The 26,673-nt window shown below is 39.0% G+C and overlaps 1 protein-coding gene across 2 annotated transcripts in view; it reads left to right on the forward strand.

The window, feature by feature from the left end:
- LOC122553171 (protein transport protein Sec24D-like) overlaps nt 1–26,673 on the forward strand; it is a 202,602-nt gene that overhangs the window by 26,987 nt on the left and 148,942 nt on the right. For both annotated transcript variants that reach the window (XM_043696769.1, XM_043696761.1), the window contains exons 5-7: nt 7,437–7,721; nt 10,425–10,558; nt 25,780–25,891. In XM_043696769.1, coding sequence (XP_043552704.1) covers nt 7,437–7,721; nt 10,425–10,558; nt 25,780–25,891 — 531 coding nt within the window. The remainder of the gene's footprint in view (nt 1–7,436; nt 7,722–10,424; nt 10,559–25,779; nt 25,892–26,673) is intronic.

A 26,673-nucleotide genomic window follows, 5' to 3' on the forward strand; every position in this document is an offset into this window, starting at 1 on the left:
CTCTCTCGCTCTCTCTCTCTCTCTCTTTCTCTCAATTTCTTCTAATATTTCAGTCCTCCATCCTGCACCATCTTCTTCCGTTGTGAAGACCGACAGAAAGTATTCATAGTGAACTGCACCTACATCTTCTGGGTACACGTACAGATTCCTCCCAAACGGTATTGCTCTTGCATAGGCTCTTCCTCTTAATGTATTTTAAATACATCTTTCTATTTTCCTTTATTCAACTAGCCAGTGCTTTTTCATGCTGTCTCTTAGCTTTCCTAATTTCTACACTTTTTATATGATCTTAGAGATTCTGCCATGCTGAGCACTCAGTATCTGCCATTAAGCTTTGTTTTTATTTCTTTATGTCCCTTGACAATCCAGGGTTTTCCAGCTTTGGTCACAACCGTTATCTTTATGGGAACATATTCGCCCTGTCCTTTCACTGCCTCCTCCTTGAATACCTTCCACTGCCCTGACACACATTTATACGCAAATGGATGCTCCTAGTTCACTTGGGCCAAATCATATATCATAGTGAAATTAATCTTTGTCCCATAACTATACTACAATGTTATAAACTGCAGTAAACTAAGCACTATTGTCACTCTCTCTTCAAAATGTTTCCTGCTGATACACTTTCTACCTATTGGGCTCATTCCAGATGTCAGGTCAAGTACTTGTTGGGCTTTCTACATTCTGGCTAAATCAGTTCTCTTTGCAATTTAATAATTTTGCTCCTTCTTTACATTGCACATGAAAACTAGTTCAGTTTATATTAGGGTAGCTAAAATCCCCACTGTAACTACCTTATTATTCTTACACTTCTCTGAAGTTGATTCTGTATCTCTGTGTGACTGTTTGAGGGCCTAAAGTACATATCCAATTTTTTTTTCTGTTTACAGCCATGTGGGTTCATTTGATAATTCTTCCAAGATATTATCTTTTTACAGACATCATTGATTCCTTGATCAATATTGTGACTCCTCCCCCCACTCACTTCCATTGCTCCCTGAATCTCATCTGAATGTTTTATAATTAGGAAAATTGAGTTGCTAATGCCGTCCCTTTTAGAGCCAATTGCCAGATATAACTATAGTTCTTAACCCCATTTAACCTCGCTGCCACCACTTCGAAATCCCATGCAGATCCACCAACACTGTCTGATTCTGAGTGCTCACTCAGTGATGCTGACTGCCTGTCTCAGGGATTTTACCTCGTCCACTCCTTTCTGTGGTGAATATTGTAACTAAAATGACAAATTAACAGTTATGTCAACAATATTTTTGCTTCAATTTCTGTCTGATATGAGCATTAGAAATGCATTGTAAATCTGTCACATGAGCCTTGTATTATGATCCCAGCTGATGTTACTACTCGGAAAGTCAGATCTCAGAGTGAGATGACTTGTACGTTTAATTTTGTAGTTGGCTGCTATGGCAGTCAGTCACTGAACAAAGTTACATAAGTCAGTGTACTTTTAACAAAAGAATGTGTTTATTACATAAAAGCAAAGAAAACAAAGATATATATTTGCAGGACAATTTATAAAGATATTCTGAAAAACAGAAAGAAGAAAATTTCAACTCTTTTCCCAGCAATATATTTAATTCAATCCTAGTGAAATTTCGCTTTATCAACTGACAAGGCTTGCGAACATTTCCTTCCAGCAACCTTTTGTATGTTCAACAGATGTACATAGAACAGCACAGTACAAGCCCTTTGGCCCTCGATGTTCTGCTGACCTTTTATCAAACTAACCTACATTCACCTTTCTTTTACTATCATCCATGTGCCTATTCAAGAGTCACTTAAATGTCCCTAATGTATCTGACTCTATTACCACTGCTGGCAGTGCTTTCCACATACCCACCACTCTGTGTAAAGAACCTACCTCTGACATCTCCCCTAAACTTTCTTCCAATCATCTTAAAATTATGCCCCCTTATGATAGCCATTTCTGCTCTGGGGAAAGGTCTCTGACTATTCATTCTATCTATCCCTCTCATCACCTTTAAAGTTAAAAATCACACAACACCAGGTTATAGTCCAACAGGTTTAATTGGAAGCACACTAGCTTTCGGAGCGATGTCACCTGATGAAGGAGCGATCACCTGATGAAGGAGCGTCGCTCCGAAAGCTAGTGTGCTTCCAATTAAACCTGTTGGACTATAACCTGGTGTTGTGTGATTTTTAACTTTGTACACCCCAGTCCAACACCGGCATCTCCGAATCATCTCATCATCTTGTACACCTCAATCAAGTCACCCCTCATCCTTCTTCTCTCAAATGAGAAAAACCCTAGCTCCCTCAATCTTCCTTCAGAAGACATGCCTCCAGTCCATGCAGGATCCTGGTAAATCTCTACACCCCCTCTAAATCTTCCACATCCTTTCTGTAACGAGGCGACCACAACTGAACACGATATTCCAAGTGTGGTCTAACCAGGGTTCTATAGAGCTGCAGCATAACCTCACGACTTTTAAACTCAATCCCCCTGCTATTCAAAGCCAACACTAAACACTTTCTTAACAACCCTATCAACTTGGGTGACAAATTTGAGGGATCTATGGACATGGGTCCAAGATCCCTCTTCCTCCACACTGCCGAGAATCCTGCCTTTAACCCTATATTCTGAATTCAAATTCAACCTTGCAAAATGAATCACTTCACATTTTTCTAGGTTGAACTCCATCTGCCACTTATCAGGCCAGTTCTGAATCCTGTCAAAGATCTGTTGCAACCTACAACAGCCCTACACACTATCCACCACTCCCCACCCTTCGAGTCATTGTTAAACTTACTAACCCACACTTCCACTTCCTCATCCAAGTCATTTATAAAAATCACAAAGAGCAGAGGACCTAGAACAGATCCCTGTGGAAAATCACTAGTCACCAAGCTCCAGGCTGAATGCTTTCCATCTACTACCACCCCCTGTCTTCTATGGACTGGCAATTCTGTATCAAGATAGCCAAATATCTGTGTCCCCTGCCTCCTTACTTTGTAAATGAGCCTGCCGTAGGAAACCTGATCAAATGCTTTGCTGAAATCCATATACACCAATCCACTGTGCTACCTTCTTCAGTGTGTTTTGTCACATCCTCAAATAATTCAATAAGGTTTGTGAGAGGCATGACCTGCCCCTCAAAGCCATGCTGACAACCTCTAATCAACCTATGGTTTTCCAAGTAATCATAAATCCTGTCTCTCAGAATCTTCTCCAATAATTTGCCCACTACAGGTGTAAAATTGGCTGGTCTGTAATTCCCAGGATTATCCCTATTCCCTTTCTTGAGCAAGGAAATAACAATTGTCACCCTCCAATCATCTGGCACTACTCCAGTGGACAGTGGGGATACAAAGATCATCGCCAAAGGCATAGTAATCTCATCCCTTGCTTCCTATAGTAACCTTGGGTATAGCCCATCTAAAGTGTGGAGTGCTGGAAAAACACAGCAGATCAGGCAGCAGACCCTTCGTCAGCCCCGCTTATGCCCGAGATGTCGATCCTCCTGCTCCTTGGATGCTGCCTGACCTGCTGTGTTTTTCCAGCACTACACTCTCGACTCTGAGCTCCAGCATCTGCAGTCCTCACTTTCTCCTATAGTCCATCTGGCCCACGGGACTTATCTATCCTTATGTTTTTCAAAATTTTCAGCACATCCTTTTTAATATCAACCTGTTTGCATATCAGCCTGTTACACGCTGTCCTCACAAACATCAAGGTCCCCTTCAGTAGTGAATATTGAAGCTAAGTATTTATTAAGGACTTCTCCTACCACCACTGACTCCATGCACAGGTTCCCTCCACTATCCTTGATCAGTCCTACCCTCGCTCTGGCCATTCTCTCGTTCCTCACGCAAGTGTAGAATGCCTTAGGGTTTCTTAATCTTACTTGCTAAAGCTTTTTCATGCCCCTTTCTAGCTCTCCTAATTCCATTCTTCAGTTCCAGCCTGGGTACCTTGTAACCTTCCAGACCCTGTCTGGTCCTTGCCTCGTCAACCTTAAGTAAGCTTCCTTCTTCCTCTTGACTGAATGTTCTCCATCCCTTGTCACCCACGGTTTCTTCACCCTACCATCTCCTTCTTGCCTCAGTAGGACAATCCTATCCAGCACTGTCAGTAAGTGCTCCCTAAACAACTCCACGTTTCTGTCATGCATTTCCCTGAGAACATTTGTTCCCAAATTAGGTGCCCCTGTTCCTGCCTAATAGCATTGTAATTCCCCCTCCCCCTGTTAAATACTTACCCATACTGTCTGCTCCTATCCCACTCTACGACTATAGTAAAGGTCAGGGAGTTGTGATCACTATCACCGAAGTGCTCTCCCACCAAGAGATCTGACACCTGGCCTAGTTCATTGCCAAGCATCAAATCCAGTTTGGCCTCCCCTCTCATCAGCCTATCTACATATTGAGTCAGGAACCCTTCCTCGACACATCTGAAAAAAACTACTCCATTCAGACTATTTGAACTAAGGAGGTTCCAATCAATATTAGGGAACTTAAAGTCACCCATGGCAACAACCCTGTTTTAAGATGTGATTTTCTTAGTTATTGTCTTCAAGATAAATGGACATCAGCTACTTCACTGGCTTTTCTTAACTGAACTTAAGAAAAGCCATATCAACTTAAACTGCTAAGACTTCTTTCAAGTTCTGAAAGTCTGGGCTGCCACAATTAAACTACCCTTTGCTGATATGAAACTGTTCTTCTCAACTGAAATCTCTGGGTCTGTCTTTTCCTAATTCTAAAAGATTCAACTTATCAAATATTTCATTAAGAACTGACCACCTACTTTAGTTAATTAGCTTAAGTTGCATGCTTTCCTCATAATTGTTTCAGTTCTTTTTTTCAAGAATGACTTTCTCATCTTTATTAAGAGATCACCATCGAAGAGCCATCAAACGTATTTGATCTTTTTAAAATTCAAGCTCCCATAGAAAATTATTATAGTAAATTCCACATTATATCTCTCCACCCAACTGCCCCCCCCCCCCACACACCTCTGCAAATGTGGACATTTCTTTTCATAGATGTTTTCATTTTTCATGTTGATACTAATAAGATATTTAAATTAAATGCAACAGTTTTCATAATCAAATTTTGATCCTGGCAGTTGTTTCCTTAAATTTTTTTCTGGAACTGGTATCCATCATAATGTTTGCTTTTCCTGTTCCATGAATGATTTTTAGATTGTATTGTTGTATCACTAAACTTTCACAAAATAGCCTTAAATTCGTATATGGAATACAAAGCCAGATCAAAGATGTTTTTACCACTGTTGAATATTTGTGTTGACACATTTAATTTCTTAGAAAATTAACTGTGTGTTCAATTCTCATCATGTTTTCCTGTGGCAACATTACACAAACAAAGAAATGTAGAAAATAGGTGCAGGAGTAGGCTGTTTGAGCCTGCACCACTGTTCAATATGATCATGGTTGATTGTGCAATTTCAGTATCCCATTCCCACTTTCTCTCATACCCCTTGATCCCTTTAGCCGTAAGGACCATGACCAGCTCCCTCTTGAATATATCTGATGAACTGTCTCCAACGACTTTCTATGATAGAGAATTCCATCGGCTCCCAACTCTCCGGGTGAAGGAATTCTCCCTCATTTCAGTCCTGAATCGCTTACCGCTTACTCTTAGACTGTGACCCCTCATTCTGGACTTCCCCAACATTGGGAACATTCTTCTCACATCTAGCCTGTACAATACCATTAGGATTTTATATGCTTCTCTAAGATCTCTTTCCCCCATCCCACCCCAACTCTTCTAAGTTCCAGTGAGTACAAACCCAGTCAAAACACTGGTGTTGCTGGCAACCAGCTTAATTGCCGCCTTATTATAAGATGTTACCAATACTGATAGATTGACTGTTCTATACTTTGTTGTCAAAACTTTGTTTTGTAAGTTAGAATTCCTTGTCTCTCTTCAGTAAACCTGTTAAAGCAGTCACTACTGTGCTGACATTCAGGATGAACATCCAATTAAATCCTCTAATGTCAATACATTGCAGAATTTTGCATTTTGTCTTTGGCATGGGGAAATCACAAGATCACCTTGTTATTGCTTCTCGAGACGCTGATTTGCCTTGCTACACTGTGTGGCTCAAGAATGTAACTTCGGCTTTTGTAGTCAAATTTATGCCTTAACTGGTCTTGTATAACTGATTGAATAGTTCATTCAAATAATGTAAATGTTCTTCTTGGGATTGGCTGAATGCAAACCATCAATATAAGCAACACAATGAGTAATTCTTCATGAACCGTGTTAGCTAAATCTTGAAAATTTGATTCTCTTTCACTATAATTGAGGAAGAATTTCCTGACTGTCCTTCTTAGGTTCTGTGGTAATGTACACCACCTATATGACTGCTATATTTTCAATATGCATTTATTTTCTTGATGCACCCTTCCTGAGGATGTCTTCGTCATTCCTGTTATTGCAGTAGGTCCCCCATTCAACTATAAAGCTAATTGCTGTAAATATCCAATCTTATTACAATGCAAGCATATTATTTTCTAAATCTTACATTTATGTTCTAGCCTTTCTCCTTAACTATTATGTTTTCACCCTGAAACAAATTACTATTTCCATCCTTACATTTTCTAATCCTCTTTTTTTTTGTGTGGATTCCCATATGTTCATTCCTCACACATCACTGACCGTGTGGAATATCAAAAATACCTGACAGAACTGTGGCTTCCTAGTTCTTTGATAATTAACACTCCTCTAAAAATTTGCTAAAAATGTCTGTTCTAGTTTTCTTTCTAAAAGTCCTAAATTTTAATTGCTAAGCTTCAGGAACAAGCTCATAAACATTGAGTATTGCTCTTTTAACAGTTTATTATTCCACAAATCGCTTTTCTCACACAATGGTGTATGCATTTATGGCTGCACTTGTCAAGACACTGTAACAGTAAATCCAAACATACACATTCACAGACCACTTTTCAAATGAGAGGAAAGATCTTTCAACGCAATCCTCTTTAAATTTAGGCACCAAATTCAGATGACTCACTTTGCCTTAATTTGTGTTAATTCCATGAGTAATGTCACGTTAATAGAAACCGTCATGGCAATAGTAACCTAAAAACTGTTTCCTCTCATCAAATGTGGATTACATTCATTTGTAAATTACTTATCTCGAGCTCTTTTCTCTTTCTTAAAAAAAAGACAGATGATCGAGTCAGAGTTAGCAGTGACTTTAAAGTTTACTGTATTTAGGCATCTTCCATATATATACCTAATGTAATTAAATTTGTTACTGTTGTTGATCTGTGTTAATTTTGGTGCAATTTATTAACAACTGGTAAAAGAAGAATGTTTATTTTGTGGCATTTAGCAGCCATCAAGCATTAATTTCACTGTTAATATTCTGAAAATATTGTAAATTTTAAAATGTTGAAGGCTTCATGTCTTATTTTTGTAATAATTAGGTTCTTCTCAAGCACATCCATCAAGTATGCCATCGCTATCTGGACCACCAATCCAGACTTCATTCCAAGGGTCTGAATCACAACAACTTTTACCTCCCATTGCATCTCCTAAATCTCAAGGACTGCCTGTTCCTCCTGGTGTCCCATCAGCTACAGTGCCCCCTGGAATGCTTCCACCTTCTCCTGTAGGTATGCCTGTTGGCCATGCTGGACCCAGTCATGGTAATGTTGGCTATCAGCAGATTTCAGGCCAGCCTCCCATGACTGCGTACTTACCACAACCTGGTAAGTACTTACCTTTTGATAACTTAAAAATATTCCTTTTACTTTATTATCTTGATGGTCATCTCAAATTTCTGCTGTCTTGAATTCTGCCCAAATTGTACAGCCATTTTTTTTAAAGATCATATGCTGTGCAGATAATTATATTCAGATGTTACTATAGTATTTCAATCAATCAAACTTATATAGCTCAGCTCTGCAAATAATGTATTCACATTTTAATCAGAAATGTTATCCAGTACCATAGTTGGCTGTTGTAAATGTAGACTGCATTGTCAGAAAATTGCCAAGACATTATACTGAAAGAAAAAATTGTAGTTCTGTATCATTTATCAAAATAATTTTAGACCAAATGATTACTTCTGAAATGACTAATTGCAGTCAGACACAGACGCAGCTCAGTTTAAAAAGTAGTACAAATGAAGACTGACCAGCTTCTCTGGCTTTAGAGTTGTTGGTTGCCAGCGTAGAAAAGAAATTGACTCAACAGGCTTCACCTGATATAGGGCAAATCAGAGTTTTAATACTTAATTAAATAAATCTTCGAACGCTCAGCATATGGAGAGTAGACAATGAGTATTTATTTTGGATTTATCACTGGTAACTATTATTTTGCACATTTACAGATTGAGAGTGATTGGAATTTAGCAGAGGTTCTGATCTCCCTCACTATAACTTTGGTAGATAATTGGCAAAAAACAAATTCAGTTTTTACTCTTGTGTTTTTTTTAGGTTAACTTTCACTGAAATTATATCAGGAAATCGGAGAAACTTGCCTAAATTCTGCTCCCATATGTTGCATCAAATCTTAACTGTCAAGACATAGTAGATCAGGATTAAGGATCTGTTTAATGTTGCTCCAGGAGAACCATGTGGCAGAATGAGCAGCATATGTTGTCATTGATGTACTGACAGCCACACATCGATTCACTGGAATGAAAGGCTGTTTTACCTCACTCACACGTAGTTTATACATTTTCACATTAGAAAAGAATTACAGTAAAATCACCACTACTGGTAATAGTGCTTCAGTAAATTGCAGGTTGTTTCATGGGAAATAGACTTGGAGATTAAATTTTAAGAAAACATTGAATGAAGTTTAAAATTGTATTAATATAGATACTTAAAATTATTGCAACTTTTCCTTAATCAGCTGTAATTGCGATTAATTTATGACATAGATCACTGCCTTCATGGTAAATGTGCCTGAGCAGGAAACAAAGATTTGGGGTTCAGGCATTGAATTGAAGAGTGCAGCAGGGGGCCCAAGAGTTCAGGATACTGGACAAAAGGAGAAGCCACACCCAACTTTCTGCAGCTTGTGTAAAATGAACTTAAGAGTCCATTACTGTATACTTATTGGTGAATAGATGAATGAGTGAATGGCAGGATGCTGGTGGGTGAAGTAATTGAGTCGGGTGGCAGCTGGCTGGATGGCACTTGGATAGAGATGGTGACTTAGCATATTCTTTATTCAATGTTTCTTAAATTTGATTTTCAAGTCGATTTCCCACAGCATAATGTGATTTATTAAAACACCATTATGAATCGTGGATAGTTACACAGCAAGTATTAGACTGAAACAGTTGTGGTTAAGTACACAACTGACCACCAAATCACTCTTTCACTCAATTCCCCTGATATTTTCTAAGGATTTATAAGGAAATTTTGTTGGATTGACAAAAAAATTGATTATAACTATAAAATTTTGGAATCATTGGAGCTGAAAGCATTGAAACCTGTGTCTAGAATGTCAAATATGTCAGGGTATGTAACTGCTTTATATTGTCCAGTGTGAAGGAACTTAACAGCATTTGATAGGCCAGGGAAGGATGGATCCCTTTCTCTCAAAATGTAACTACACGTGAGTTTCTTCCATATAATGGAGCTTCAATATTGAGGAACATTATATTGCAGTATAGTCAATCCATCATAGCTGTTTTGAGAAAAAGTACTAGCTTCTGACCAGACTTAAGCAGTCAGTCTATACAAATTATTATGTGTTGTAATCTGTTATACTGATGTATAATAGTCAGTAAATCATAGAATCTCTATAGAGTGGAATCAGGCCATTCGACCCATCGAGTATATACTAATCCTCAGAAGCGCATCCCACCCAGACTTACACCCCCCCCCTCCCCCTCCCCAACCCTCTCCCTGTAACCCTGCTTTTCCCATGGTTAGTTTTCCTAGCCTGCACATCCCTGAACATTATGGGCAATTTAGGATGGCAAATCCACCTACTGTGCACATCTTTGGGCTGTGGGAGAAAACCAGAGGGACTTGGCGGCAACCCACGCAGACATGAGGAGAACGTGTAAACTCCACACAACAGCTACCCAAGGGTGGAATTGAATGCAGACTCGTTGGTGCTGCAAGGCAACAGTGCTAACCACTGTGTTGCCCCAATACTAAGAATATTATTGCTGCTCTTAATTGGGTGTAGCTTGCTCAACAAGTAAATTGCAGACAAAATGGAAACAATTTTATATATTTCTATAGTTATTGTGGATCAGAGAATTCTTCAAGATCAACATTTTTGTATTAAAGTTGAAAATCTCTAAGCTTAACTGTTGGCTGTTGTTTAAAATAAATGCTGTTTTCCTGAAATATCAAATAACAACAATTCATAGATTTTATGTAATTGAATACATGCAAACTAGAGCAATGAGTTGTTGTTTCAGTATTTATGGTTCTTCTTTCTAGGAGGGATGTACGGAGGGCAGCAAAGAGGCCTTCAGCCAAATTATCCTGGTGCCTATCCAGGGGCTCCAGTGACCGGTACACAGCTTGCTGGGCCTCAACAGAAGAAACTTGATCCTGACTCTATCCCTAGTCCAGTAAGTACAGAAAACAGCACACATGATCAATTATTATCTCAACTTTGTTTTGTTTGGACTGTATTTTGGAACTTGTATATCGTCATTATAATTCCTTGTGTCATTGTCAACTAGCCATTTATTCGACGTGGACTTCAAGAAGCATTTTAAATGCATCAGTAGTGTTGGAAAAATGCTTCTTTTATTATAGACAAAAGTATTTGGGTGGCTTTTTAAAAAATTAATCATCTGTTTTGGTAATATGATACATTGTAAGTATTTTCATTCCAAAGTTCATTTCCCCTCACTTTCAGATTTCTACATTGTACAGCTGCCATCAACTATCAATAACAAGATAAGCAAAGAACTGTGGAATGCTGGAAATCAAAAACAAAAACAGAATTTGCTGGAAAATCTCCGGTCTGACAGCATCTGTGGAGAGAAAGCAGCATTAACGTTTTGGGTCCAGTGAGCTGCCTTCAGTACTAATTGTAGCTAGGAAAGGATCAGTGTATATGCTGAAGGTGGGGTGGGGGAAGAGGTGAGGAGTAACAGTAGGTGGAGATGGAGCCAAGAGAGAGAGAGAGAGATCAACAATGGGATGGACAAATAATTGGTAACGATCAGCCTGGGAGAATGAAGAGCCACGAATGGCGATCATTAATAGTTGACAGTGGGTTGGTTCTGGTAGCAACTTTGATGACAAGGCCAGGTGTGTGGGGTTTGGGGTAAGGACATGGGAGAAGGTGCTCGGGCCCTAAACTTTCGAACTCTATTGAGTCTGAAGGCTACAGGGTCCCCAAGCCAAAGATGCTGTTCTTCTAAATTGCGCTGAGCTTTGCTGGATCACTTTAGCAATCCTGAGACACTTGTTGGCCAGAGAACAGGGTGGTGTGTTGAAGTGGCAGACTCTTGGAAGCTCATGATAATTTTTGCAGACAGAACATAGGTGCTCCACAAAGCTCTCTCCCAGTCTGCATTCCGTCTCGCCAATGTAAAGGAGATCACATTGTTAGTCGCAAATACACTCAATTGAGTCATGTGCCTGAAAGATGTGTGGGGCGCTTAGATAGAGAGGAGGGAGGAAGTAAATGGGCAATTGTCACACGTTCTAGACTTGCAAGTGAAGGTACCATGGGGGTATGGGGAGGTATTGTGAGTAGAGGAGGAGTGAACCCAAGTTTTCAGGAGGGAACAGTTCCTGTGAAGGGCTGTCAAGGGAGGGGAGTGAATTGCACGTCTGGTGTTGATCTTCAGCATTTATTCAGCAATCTTTTCTGAGCTACAATCAGTTTTGAAGAAGGGTCACAGGATCTGAAACATTAACTCTGCTTTCTCTCCACAGATGTTGCCAGGGCTGCTGAGTTTTCCCAGCAATTTCTGTTTTTGTTTCACAATCTTAAGAATTTGCAGCACCAGATATAAATTGGAAGTGGTCAAATTGGGGAAGATTCTGTGTTTGTGTGATGAGTTTCTCTCGATCCATATTCAGTGTGGATAATATTTCAGGAATTTCCTATAGTTCAATTTGACATTATTTCCATAACTAGAATTAGACACTCTGTAGAGGCACTGCTAAGTGTTTACAATGTCTATTTGAAATGTGTACTTTATTCCAACAAATCCAATTTCATCAGCCAAAGCTTGTACCTGTAGTCTCTATGTCAAGATTATGAATAGTCCAAAGGATTAGCAGTTCAGTAACTTCCTATTGCACTGTATTCTTTTGATAGTTATCATTCCAAAGACCAGACATGATTCAGTTCCACTTAAATTATCCTGTTTTGTTTAAGACCTCACCTTTTCAACTAGGAATTCGATAACGTTGAGTTGCTTTTCATTTATACTCAAAAGTCCATTTTTTTGCAGACATACTTGCTTGGAATAGTACCCACAAGAAAAAGGCATTAAATATAGTGTGAATAAGGAGAGGGAAAATATTCATGTAAACCTGTATATACTTTATATTGAAAATATAAATTTTCTAACTGAAGTTACTTGCCTCCAGTTGTCCGCTATCTTTTGATCTACTATAAATAGAATACCATGCAACTTTAATTTGTGGCAAAATATCTTAGATGGCACTATCAAATTAAAGTATTAGAAGGAATTAGTGAATAATTAAGATTTATAACTTCCTTATTTCTAATATTTCTAAAGTACGTTCTTGAAAGTTAAAATGCTTGACTGTGCATCTGGAAAATGCTGTTTTTGTTCACTGGCAAGTTGTGGGACTGGTATCTGAAACTGTCAGTTCAAGAATAGTATGAGTTAGAGGAAAATTCCAGTTAGTTTACTATCACTGGATCAGAGGAACATCCCCTACAAAACGTGCAAATTTTAGAGAGTTTTCACATCAGTCTCTACTGTCAGCCTGCCTAAAGTTGCCATTTTTATGGCATCAGACACATGAGGGCAGAGTTTCCACCTTAAATGAACCTCCCCATTAGATCTGATCCAAACCTGTGGTACCTGAAATCCCCTGCCCTCATCACCTGTCCTCCCTTCCCCAGCTGCCAAACCTGACCATCCCTCCTTTTTCTCCTGTGCCAACCCTGACACTTTCATCTAGGTACGGTATAGCCCTCACGATTCAACATTGAGTTTAACAATTTCAGATTGTGAACACCTTCCTGCATGTTCACTACTCATCCTCAAGTTCTGCTCTTATTGGTTGCTTCCAGCACAGCCAACTCATTTTCCACTATTCACAGTTCCCGTTTGCGTCATTACTACTTTCCCAGCTTCCTATCAACTATCCCTTTGTCTGCTTCCCTTTTTGTCTCTCTGGGCACTGTCTATTTATTTAGTTATTCATTTCTTCCCACTCCCCCGTCATCAACATCAATACTTAACTGCTTTCAGTTCTGACCAAGGGTCACTGGACTCAAAACATCAACTCTGTTTTGCTATTCACAATTGCTGCCTTATCTGCTGAATTTCTCCTTTTTTCATTTAAGATCTCCAGCATCTGCTGTTCTTTGTTTATTCCCAACCTGTTTATATATTTGATGATTTGCAAATCTTGAGCATTAAATTAGACATGAGAGAAATACTTTTCATCATAAGATGGCAACAAACAAACATAGAAATTCGGAGCAGAATTTGGTCATTAAGCCTCTCAAGGCTGCTCCATCATTCAGGAAGACCATGGTTGACCATTGTCACAAACCGATCCTTTTTTTTTAGAAGTGTTCCTTGGCTCAAGGATATTCGGTCCTCGATTTTTTTCAGAGGGCTCCGATCGGACTGGTTTGGTACAGAGATGAAAAAAGTTTTGAGAGGCCTTTTTTTTTAATATGTAAATAGATAAGACTTCAGGCCAAAGTGATATTGTTTTAGAAGGGACCTGTAAAATGAAAGGGGAGTGGTCAGCTCTCTAGCTGAGCAGGTTAGTTCAGTCCAGAGCTGGTTGGGAGTTCAACAGTGAGCTGTGTGGAAACTCTCTTTTCTGACTTCAACCTGTAAGCATCTAACCTTTTTTATATTATGTTTTAAAGGGGGTTTGCTTATTGGGACTGTTATGTATATTCTGAACAGTATACTTAAGTCTAGTTTGGGTAGACTGAGTTCTGTCGGGGTCCTTTATTCTGTTCTTTGTGTCTCATTGTGCAATTTTGTGAGTTTTTTTGTCTGTTGTAAACCTGGTAGTCAACCTTGCTAACTTAATCTGGGTAATTTTCACAGTACACTTATCAAAACAAATTGCAAAGTTATGGTCTGAGCTGCCTGCTTAATAATGTTTTGTGTTGTTGTGGTTCTGTTCGCCAAGCTGGAAATTTTTGTTGCAAACGTTTCGTCCCCTGTCTAGGTGACATCCTCAGTGCTTGGGAGCCTCCTGTGAAGCGCTTCTGTGGTATGCAAACAACACCACAGAAGCGCTACACAGGAGGCTCCCAAGCACTGAGGATGTCACCTAGACAGGGGACGAAACGTTTGCAACAAAAATTTCCAACTCGGCGAACAGAACCACAACAACGAGCACCCGAGCTGCAAATCTTCACCCAAACTTTGAATGTTTTGTGTGGTCTGGCCTAGTCCATAACACCATGTGGACCAATTAAATAGAGATCAGTTGAAATTTTTGGCTTAGACTGTGATTAAAATTTGTTGAGAAGACAATGAGGGTGTAATGGATTACCAAGGCTTGATTTTATTTTTGAGTTAGTTGTGAAGGAAATTATTATTCATTCAAGTAGGAATCAAAAGGTGGCAAAGAAGAGAATAAAGACATTATAATGAAAGATATCAGTCATTGATCTACATAGCTCACGATATTGGTCATAAAACCAGTTGAATGTTGAGAGTGGAATCCCTTTTGGATATGTTGTAGGATTGTGTTTACATGCAGGACCAATAAAGTTAAATGTGTACATCTAATAGTTCTCTGCACATTCAGGAAATCTACAATTCTAGGAAAGCTTGAGAGTTTACTCTGGCAAGTTTGATTGAAATATATTTAGCTTTCATGGTCATCTAGTGACCCAGGAGAAAGTGAGGACTGCAGATACTGGAGATCAGAGTTGAGGGTGTGGTGCTAGAAAAGCAGGTCTGTCAACATCTGAGGAATAGGAGATGTCCTGATGCTCAGATGCTGCCTGAACTGTTGTGCTTTTCCAGCACCACACTCTTGACATTTAGTGACTGTCCTCATCGAACTTGAGATGGCAAGCGACAAGATGCTTCAAAGATCTCCGGCAGCAACTTGGAAAATGAGATGATTGAAAGTTTTTGCCACTGGCACCTTCACAGCCATTGACAATGCAATGTTGCTACAGTAGATGGCAGATTTCATTGCAGACCACTTACTGAAGTGCCGACATCTTGCACGTTCTTCCCTGAGGTTCAGACATGAGAATTGCTCCCTGAGCATCTTGGATAGGTAATACCTCTGTTGGACTCTTTGTCTCCTGCTCTTTTCTCATCCAGCAGCTTGTCCTTACTGTGTGCTGTCTACTTTTCCCTAAGAAATTCAGCTTTTCAAGGGAAATGCTGATGTGTATGCGAGTCATTGATTTGTGCAGAAGCTTTGATGTCAGCAAAATGTCATTTAACATCTGCCACAACACCACACCCTGTCAATTTTTGCAACTCGAAGCAAAATATAAAATACAAATATTTGTAGAATAGAAACAACGATTGGAATAACCTAACCAGCACTTAACTGTATGTAGTGGGTGATCCTGTTAAACAGTGTTCATGCAAAGGGGGTTCTTTCTGCTAGTGAAAGTTTGTTCATTGGTGTGAGACTAACAGAAAGCATTCTTTGGAATGTTGAGCTACAAAATTACATCATAAGCATTAAATCATCATTCCATGCAGATTGACATCATGATCTGCCAGTTGCACAATTCTGGCACATCTTAAAATCTTCACAAAATGGTGTGTATTACCCCATAAGTATGTGCATAGGAAGCAGATACCATTTTGGTACTTTCAGGGTAGGTTTTGCATCAAAAGGTGCAAGCAATTCCAGTTTCTCAGCTACTTCATCCACAAACCATTGTCTGGTCAACCAGCATATCACAATTCACTTTTGTTTATTTTTGCTTCTAATCACAAACAGATACTTTTTCAAAAAAAAAAGGATTTTAAAGGCAATTGCATGTGACTATGCAAATCATTGCAAAAGTTGAATTTGGCTGCAGCAAAAACACCTGGTTAGTGTTCCATTTGAAATCCAGATAAAGCTAGAATGCCTTACAATACTTTAAAGATATTTCCAAAGATATCAGTCTGCAAACAGTGTCAACTATCTCTTGCAGTGCAACTTGGAAAAGATTTTGAACAATTCCAAGATTAAATAAACTGGCCCGAAGCCATGAGGAGACTATTGAAGTATCATTCGGTTTCTGGTATTTTTCTTTCCACTGGCCAGACAGACTGACGTACCACATTGTTGGTGTCTCTTACACTATGCCTCATTTTTTGTTTCATCCAATTTAGCATATTTCACAATTGGCCCCTCTCATACTCACTTACTGCTCACTATTTGCCTTCCCAATGCAGTTTACACTTTCTTGCAGATACCTGAAGTGTCCTGTCAATGGAAGAATCGCAGTAGTCATTTGGTTTTCCATCTTAATTGTCTAAAGATTGGTCTCCATTGTTCACCTGTCCAGAAGTCCCATCTTGGAGACCTGCCATGAATTAGATTGGTTGATAGCTTTGTCATTTCAGTAGTGCTGATGGTACTAGTGGTGAGGATGACAAGTTGGCACCAGAGTGTATGTGCTAGAGTCCAGGATCATGTGCACCTTTGCTGGAGTCTCAGAGTAAGGAGCAAACAAAATTGGGCAAGTGGGGGTGAGGAGGATGGAGGTCGTAATGGGAGGGGGGACCACTTGCAGGGAGGGACAGACCTTGAGATAGGGGGAATGCACAAATTCTGTCCAGTGTCATCTTTGCCTCATGCCACTGAACCTCCTACAGGCCTCAACTGAGACCAGGTGGAAGAAACGGCCCTTTGGTAGTATTGTCCGAACATTCCTTTAAAATTGGGGACATGTCAAAAGTGGATAGGACAGTGACAGAAGGCCATCCAGGTAATTCTATGGGTCACATCCTATATGGAAACCCAATCTTTTCTTGAGTTCTGGACGTCAGATAAGCAATCTAATAATATAATAGCCATGAAAGTGTTGAGAGTGATGGTGGTGAAGAACAACCATGTACCCTCAGCCCACAACTTGAAACTGACATTGTATTTTTGGATGCTGCTGCTGAGGAGCTCTGTATGGATCAGGAAGTGAAGAGAGTCCACGATGCATTTTTGGACCCATCAGTATATAACTCTGAGAATGCAAAGATAAACCATTTTTTGGAATTCTCTGCCTATGATTCGATAAGAAAGAATGTAATGAGGCTATCCAGCTGGATAATGGCATTAGATGAGGGTAGTGGAATCAGCTGATTCCCCAAAAGATGTAGACAGATGTGAAGGATAAGATGGGAATATTTACTTTTCTTGCATTCACTTAGGCTGTCATTTGCAACTTTGCTAAGAACCACTTCTGTATTGTGACCACAAAGGAAACCTAATTGCAGGAATTTGAACATGGTGTTTGGGAGAAGATGGCATAGATTTAAGAAGTGACAAGACCGTTCAAAGGATTTCACCCAGCAAAGGAATGTTGGAGATTGCCCGGTTGGAAGATTTGAGGGTTAATTTTTTTTTTTGAAGAGAATGATTAATTATAACAGATATGAAGGGAACTGGGACATTTCCTGAGGATAGAGAATCATTAACAATCTTATTTAGTGTGGGAAATAGGAAGGAAAGTTGAGTGGTCTGTGTAGTTCAGTGTGAATAGGGTTAAGAGAGGTAAAGGTGTATTGCATGGACAAAATGAATTCAGAGAGGCTGGAAGGGGAGATGCCCGAGAAAATAAAGTTACAAATTCAGGTTTAGGACAGGGGAGTCTTCAAGAAAATTGGCTTGGTAGGCTGAGAGACGTGAGAAGACTGGCAGAAACAGCTGACCAAATGGTCTCAATCTTGGTGACGAAGAAATCCATGAGGTGGTCACATTTGTAAAAGGTGACTGTATAGGAGATGAAAAGGATGAGTTTAAGAAGAAGAGAAGAAACAGAAGAGAATTAGCAATTGGCTCAAAATAGTTGTAATTATCCTTACAAGGATGATGATAATATTATAAAAGTGGTCAATACTACCATTTTGGAAGGAACCATTAACATTAAGAAATTCTTGCTGATGTCTTATTGCTGCAAAAATCCCTTGAGCTGCTACTTCTGTTGGGATGTTCTGTTTACCCTGACATACCTACTGCCATTTCTTAAACTTATCCCCATTTTTTAACACATGAGGGATTTCCCTTCTCATGATATTATGCTTGTAAATCATGTTGTAATCATTCATTATTTCATTAACTTCATTGTTTCTATATTGTGGATATGGATGATATAGAGTGTACTGCACACATCCAGAATTACTTCAGGATGTGTGCAGCTTTTTATGCCTTTGCTTATCAGAAACAGTCTGATAAAGTCAAAATGTTTTCGATATGTTATTGCAGTTTACAAGGGGTTGATGTGGCATTGCTTGCTTTTATAACTGCACTCCTGACAGCATGAACCATCCTGCTTTGAGGCTTCCTTCTTGGGTTCTAAATAGTCTTGCACCCTTAACTTTGTCTCTGACAATATTTACTATGCAGAAACCGCGTGGGCGGCACGGTGGCCCAGTGGTTAGCACTGCTGCCTCACAGCGCCTGTAGACCCGGGTTCAATTCCCGACTCAGGCGACTGACTGTGTGGAGTTTGCACATTCTCCCCGTGTCTGCGTGGGTTTCCTCCGGGTGCTCCGGTTTCCTCCCACAGTCCAAAGATGTGCGGGTCAGGTGAATTGGCCATGCTAAATTGCCCGTAGTGTTAGGTTAAAGGGGTAAATGTAGGGGTATGGGTGGGTTGCGCTTCGGCGGGTCGGTGTGGACTTGTTGGGCCGAAGGGCCTGTTTCCACACTGTAAGTAATCTAAGTAATCTAATCTAAAAAAACCTTTGAGAATCAAAGGACATTGATCACCTGAAATTCCCAATAATGGCCGACAGTTTTTCAATCATTATACTCTTAGTGTATCTACTTCTTTAAAACTTGAAATACTTGATTGTTTGTAAACTACAGTAGATTTTCACTTGAATGTGAATAATGCCATTAGATGGCAGCAGAATTACTTAGGTGAGCAGGAGTTTACACCTGCTGTGTTTTTGATGCATCACAGAATATTTAAGTCATTCTGTCATCTGTGCACAATTTACTCTGCATCTCATATTTTCTTACTTCCTTCATGCTGTTTGTTTTCAGCCTAGATCCCAAATTATCCTAATGCAAAATTGCTGATGGCTAAAGTAATAATGTCTTCCTCAGTTTAGTTTTTCCCAGTCTTAGCCTGTTTTGTCTGTATTTCTATAGCTTGGTTTTGTGTCATCACATAAAACAGCTGATAAATTTCGCAGCTTTCTTTACATCTCTCCCTGATTTTACCCTGATTGGAAATCAGATTTGCTCCCTTGTTCCAGAATACTGTTTCCTGTAAAGTGTTTAGTTGCTTCTCTTCTAGAGTTTTCTTTTCCTAATGTTTTTTTTTTGTCACATTCAACCAGACCAGTGTTGCTGATGTTCTGACATCCTGCAGTCTGGTATTAGCTCTCATGGACATTTTAGCAAGTTTCATTTTCATTTTGAATCTACTATCAGCTAATGACATTTTGTTTCAGCGTAACCATCTGGGTGGCATGGTGGCACAGTGGTCAGCACTGCTGCTCATAGCACCAGGGACCCGGGTTCAATTCCTGCCTCAGGCAACTGTCTGTGTGGAGTTTACACATTCTCCCCGTGTCTGCGTGGGTTTCCTCCCACAGTCCAAAGATGTGCAGGTTAGGTGAATTGGCTGTGTTAAATTGCCCATAGTGTTAGGTGCATTAGTCGGGGTAAATGCAGGGGAATGGTTCTGGGTGGGTTGCTCTTTGGAGGGTCAGTGTGGACTTGTTGAGCCAAAGGGCCTGTTTCCACACTGAATTGAATTGAATCTAATCTAATGAGTATATATGCATGTTAATTGTTCACCAAGAAATAGCTGTTGCTTTGTAGAATTTTTCTTTTGGTATCTTTTTTCTCTTTCAACCTAAATGGTAGACTGACAGTGCAAATTAGTCTCCCATTAAATGTGCTGCATGATATTCATGAAGTGGAGTTCAATATTTGCCCTCATTCGAGGTTGGGGGGGTGCATATTCTGAGAAAGTTGTGTGTCATGTATAGGGAACAATTAATAGTTCTTTAGGAACTGACTTATTGAAACCAGGGATAAAAGACCAGTGAAACCTATTCAGTAACACTGTATGCTGAAAGTGAGTCATTGGGCATGCAATGTTAACTTTGTTTCTTTCCCCACAGAAGCAGACAGAGCTGCTGAGTTTCTCCAGCACTTTTTAATATTACTGCAGATCTTCAGCATCTGCAGTGTTTTGCTTTTGTCATTTATGTTCATGTTGGTTGACAGTGGTCTCTATAGTCTGATCCTTGCAGAACATTACTTCACCTTTTACCAGTACAAATGGTTACTCCTAGCCTCTATTTTCTGTTTTGTCGCCAGCTTACCATCCATTTTTATACTTGATCCTGACTGCACATGTTCTGACCTTAATCATAAATCTACTCAAAATACCTTATTGCAAGTGTATTTAAAATACAAATATGTTACATTTATTTTGTTACCCATGTCTACTTGTTTCTGCTTCTAATCTGTGTTACTTGTTTTACTCTTTCTGCTATACATTATTCTTTCTGTTGCTTTTTCTCTTCCACTTTCTACTCTTTACGTTCTACTTTTTCCATTACCACTTGCTGTTATTTCTAGATGATTTTTATTAGAACACAAAAGGTTAAAAACTTGATAGAGTTAAATATCACTCAACACCAGGTTATAATCCATTAGGTTTATTTGGAAGTACAAGCTTTCGGAGCACTGTTCCTTCGTCAAATAGCAGTAGAGTAGGATCATAGGGCATACATGTAGCCCCTTGATGAAGGAGCAGTGCTCCAAAAGCTTGTATTTCCAAATAAACCTGTTGGACTATAACCTGGTGTCATGTGATTTTTAACTTTGCCTACCCCAGTCTAACACCAGCACATCCACATTATTTCCTGATAGAGATTCATTGATGTTCAAAGGTCACAAGAAATGACAAGATTGGGGTATCAGAGCAGAGAGGATTGCTTCCTATTTTACCCTGAATGGTACGTGTCATTAACTAATACAGACAAGTGGAACAGATGGATAGCCAAGGATTTAGACATTATGAATCACTCATCCATTATGAAACGCTCTCATTTCAGATAATCATCAAAAGTAAGTGCAGAGAATAAATACAGATGGGTAGAATTTCTGTGAGGTTTTCCTGCTCTCTTCCATAACTTTAACTGAAACATCAGAAAAAAGCTATAAAAACAGTTATTTACACTCATTCCTTGAGTTTATGTTGATCATTTGTGAAACTTAATTTAAGAGATTGGAGAAAGCTGAGCAGACATTCCAGACACGAATGTTCTACCAGTTGTAGTGTATGGTAGTGGATCATTTGACAACTGTGTTTATCAATTGTGTTGTTCAAAAATTTACTCTCAGAACAGTGATTATTTAAAGTTATAAGCATTTGGCAGATGCAGGTTTGAACTTTGTCGCTATGGTTGTTACAAAAAAGTTATTGTTTAAGGTAAGTTTCGTTAATGATGAACACTCAATGATGCATTCAGTGACTATCAAAAAGCTCAAGGCAGCTGGAGCAGGCATAAAATTATTCACATTTTGCAAAATTTAATCTGCCTGTTTGATAGTCTTAAAATAAGGAAGTAGAACACTGCAAAATGTTAAGTTTTTTTTCTGAAGTACAGCCAATTCCTGTTCATATGCTTAACTGGTAAAGCATTTCAGAATAGAGTTTCTGGATTCTGTCAAACAACACCTCACAAATTTAGGCTGCTATAATGTTTTTAACTGTTTGTGCTCCACTTGATTTATCCCAATATGGTAAGAAGATTCATTAAGATTTTTCTCTATTGGCCAAAGGTACTAATATGGAATTGTCCCTCCATTATTAATGTTCATGCATAAATAAACTATAGCAGACAGTATTTTACAAGCTTCGCATGCTGAGTTACTTGATACCATCATGCGGTTGAAGGTTAATGCAATAATCCAACTTCTAATTTGTTACAGTTGTGAAAATGTTTCCAAAGATTGGTGTATGTTTAAAGATAAATGCAAGTTTCATCTTCAGTCAATTCAGAATATTATTTCAGAGACATTGGGAATTGTCAATAATTTAGTAAAGGGACTGAGAGTAAATTCTTTGTGATTGTGCTCCGAGGCACATTACAGGTCACAGTGGGTTGTTACCTGCCTATCCATGACCACAAATCTGCCTGAAGGGGACCTCCCAGGAGTACAATGTTGCTGAATCTGCCCATTTTATTGCTGTTTAATAGATTTGTATAGCTGTAATTATTTTTGAAATGATGTATATAAACGCATTACATTTTAAAATTAAAATAAATGAATTTTGCTCTTAAAGGATGATTCTTGAAAGATCTGTATGATAATTGCACATCTTTTCTGTCTTTGTTAAAGTAGTTCATTTTCTAATGCACAAAATACAGGTATGAATATATAATAGGCTTATTCAGTGACCCAGTGCTTGTCTAAAGTAGTGTTTATATTTAGTATAAGTACGTAAATATTTTGATTAAATTTGCTGATTGGGAAATGTCTCTTGTTACTGCTACAACTGTGTTTGTGATTTTTTTTCCCCATATTGCCCAGTGTCCACAAAACCTCTTAAGAGGCCGATTTTATGATTATTAAGAAATTAGTTTGGATCAAGTGACATAGAATTACAATGGATGAAAGTAAGCAATAACAAGGAGACGATTTAGGGTTATATTTTAGGTCCACTAACAGTAGTTGGTATGCAACAGAGAATATATCAGGAGATAATGAGGTAATGTAATAAAAGACAGCACATTTATCATGGGTGACTTTGACCTTCATATAAATTGGGAAAATCAAGTTGGCAGAGGTTGCCTTGAGGAAGCATTCTTAGAGTGCATTCGAGATAATTTCCTTAAATAATATGTTTTGGTTCAAACCAGGAATCGGGCTGTTTTGGATATGGTAATGTGTAGAAGCAGGTTTAATAAATTATCACAGAATATAAGATCGCCTAGGGAACATGACCATAACATTGTAGAATTTAACGTTCAATTTAAGAGTGAGAAACTTAGGTCCAAATCAACTGTGCTAAATTTAAATAAGGATAATTACGAGAATGAGGGCAGGGTTGGCTGGATTGGACTAGAAAAGTAGTTTAGCTGAAAAGATTGAAGGTTGAACAAAGACAAACATGTTAAAACAAGTGCATGACTCATGACAAGGATTGTATGCCAGTGAGGAAGAAGAGCTGTAGGAAGTGGATAAAACAGCAATAAATAATGAAGGCATTAAGGATACTACCAGATTGCAAGGAAAACCTTCAATGTGGCTAAGATTAGTGATAAATCAGGGAATTAGGAGTGTTTTAAAAGCTAACAAGGACAACCAAAAAGGTAATCAGGTGAGAAAATAAACTTTAAGAGCAAAGTGGTAAATAGCATAAAAACAAACTGTAAGAGCTCCTTTAAATATGTAAAAAAAAAAGGCACCTTTGGACCTGGGCTCTTTAGAGAAAGAAGATGGACAAATAATAATGGAGAGTCAGGAAATGACAGAGGACTACTGAAAGCTGTAACATAGAGATTTGGGGTCATACTGCAAGAATCACAAAAAACTAGCATCCAAGCAGCAAATAATAGGGAAGGTGATGGAATGTTGGCCTTTATTTAGAAGGGAATGGAGCATAAGTGTACAGAGGTCTTGCCAAAACTATACAAGACACTGGTCAATACTGTGAACAGTTTTGGTCTCATTCTCAAAGGAAAGATACACTGATTAAACAGGTTAAATATGGAAAGGTCTTTCTCCTTGTGAATGTGTCTAGGAATACAGAACCCAGTGTCAGAGTAAGGAGTCGCCCATTTAACACACATGAGCAGAAAATCTTTGCAATAGAGAGTGGTCATCTGTGGAATTCTTTACTGCAGAAGCTGTTCATCATGGGTGTGTACGTTCAAGGCTGAGACAGACAGATTTTAATCATTAAGGAAACTAAGGGTTGTGGGATAAGTGGAGATATAAGGAAAATGGAGATGAAGGTTATTGAATTCAGCATGTAAACATTGGCAGAACAGAATCAATGGGCTGAATAGCCTATTTCTACTGCATTTAATGGTCTTATAGTTTGTGCATTTCTTTCAGATGTATTCTGATAGCTGGTAAAAAGGTTGGTAAAAACCCTACTGACACATCTCTTTGGGGTTCCCTCTCAATCTGTCCATGATCAGGTGAGCAGAGGGAGAGGGTGGAATGGAAGAACTTGTTCTTAACAACCCAAGATAATCAGAATGCAATGCAATGAAAATAGTTTTTAACTTATTTGCAATCTCTGCTGGCCCTAATTAAAAACAGATTGAGTCACAGAATTTGTTTCCAAAACTAGATTAAAAGTCCCGAGGGTGAATTTCCTCAGAGCTTCTCGCATTCCACCTTTTTAATTTCATTGGATAGAAAGCAGAAGCTCCCGCTTTTGGGTGTAAATCAAGTTTCTACCAGTTTCTTCAACATTACAGCAGCAATTTGGCAGTAGCTCAAGGAAAATTCATTCACACCACATCCTTCTGACACCCTGGTTTGTCTTTGTCAAATATTTCTTCACTGATTTCTGTTTCTCTTTCTACCCTGAATTTATTTTGCAACCTTTTGATGCGCAATTGTTTCAACAATTTGACATTTTCTTTTCTCATTTTCTATACCAAATCTCATTTTGTACATCACTGTCCTCATGTTTTGCAAAGACTTGTGCCCTTTTTCTACTCTTTGACATCTTACTGGACTCTTGCCCCTTATGCTGTCATATATGACATAATTCTCTTGTGTTTTGTTTTGTTGCTGCAATTACACAAGTTTAATCTTTTGCTTTCTTATCATTCCTTTGAATTGTTTAACCTATTTTTCCCTGCCTGATTATTTTGCTGTATGTATCATTTTCTCTCCTTTTCATCCCTCCTTCTGTTTGTCCTTACCTCTTCCATTTCTCTCTCCCTTACATTTTCCATTGTATGCCCCTCTGTTAGTTTCTCTCAATTCTTTGTCTTGCCATGCCTTTTCTTACCTTACTCATTCCACTGTCTGACCTCTCTTTGCATCTGAGCTCTCTTTCTGTTCTGAGAAAAGGTCACTGGATCCAAAACCTTAACTCTGATTTCTCTCCAGAGATGTTGCCAGACCTGCTGAGCTTTTCCAGCAATTTCTCGGTCTCTTCCTTTTACTTTTATGGAAGAGCAGTGATGCCTAGTTCAGCAATCAGAAGAAGTTGATCGTTTACATCATTGATAACAATCTCTTATTAGTGTTGATGTATGTAACAATGTATTTATCTTTCACCTTTAATATAAGGCTATCTCTAGAGAAGTTAGTTGTAACTAAACTATCACATTTTGACCTTAAAAGAACAGCAAAACATGATCATGCAACTTTATAAATACCGTGTATAAATTAAATATGATTTATAAATAATGGATGCATTGGACCTTTATTTGAAAATATGTAACAGTGTATATATATTTCTTTTTAGATCCAGGTTATAGAAGAAGATAAAGTTCGAAGGTCAGGCCAGTTCTTCGTAACAAATACCAAGGGCCAAGTTCCTCCTCTTGTTACCACCAACTGTATAGTACAGGATCAAGGTAACATGTTTGTTAATATTGTTAATTTCATATCATTTTGAAAATGGGGTAGAAAGTGAGGACAGGGGAGCCCTGTCACTGTTGTGGGAGGGAAAAGAGGAGGTGAGGACCACAGTGCAGGAGATGGGTCAGGCATGGCTGAGGGTCCTGTCAAGCACAGTGGTGGGGAATTCTTGGCTGAGGAAGAAGGTGTACATTCTGGTTGCCCTCTTGTAGACGATGGCATCGTCAGAACAGACATAATGGAGTCGGAGAAACTGGGAGAATAGAACAGAAAGCAGAGTGTGAGGTGTATAGTCAGGGTAACTGTGGAAGTCCATGGATCCACTAGAAACAGCCTTCCACAGGGACAGTTCCTCCACGACAGCTTGGTCCACTTCTCCTCCATTCTCAATACCTCTCCTCAGCCCCACAGCACCTTTGCCTGCAACCACAGAATGTGGAACACCTTCCTGTTCACTTCCTTCCTCCACACTACCCAAGGCCCCTGAACTTCACTCAATCTAGTGTATTGTATTCAGTGCTCACAATGTGTTCTGCTCTACACTGGAGATTGGAAGCACAGACTATGGATGCTTTGCAGAACAACTGCATTCTATCCATAAAAAGATCACGAGCTTCCTGTTGCTTGCCACTTCAACACACTGCTGTGTTCCCTGGCCAACATCTCTGTCTCTGGCTTGCAGCAATGTTACAGTGAAGCTCAGAGGAAGTTGGAAGGACAGCATCTCATTTTCCACTTGGGGGCTCTCCAGCCTTCAGAACTCAATGTCGAGTTCAAT

The sequence above is a fragment of the Chiloscyllium plagiosum genome, chromosome 1 (genome assembly GCF_004010195.1).
Source record: "Chiloscyllium plagiosum isolate BGI_BamShark_2017 chromosome 1, ASM401019v2, whole genome shotgun sequence".
Lineage (NCBI taxonomy): Eukaryota > Metazoa > Chordata > Chondrichthyes > Orectolobiformes > Hemiscylliidae > Chiloscyllium > Chiloscyllium plagiosum.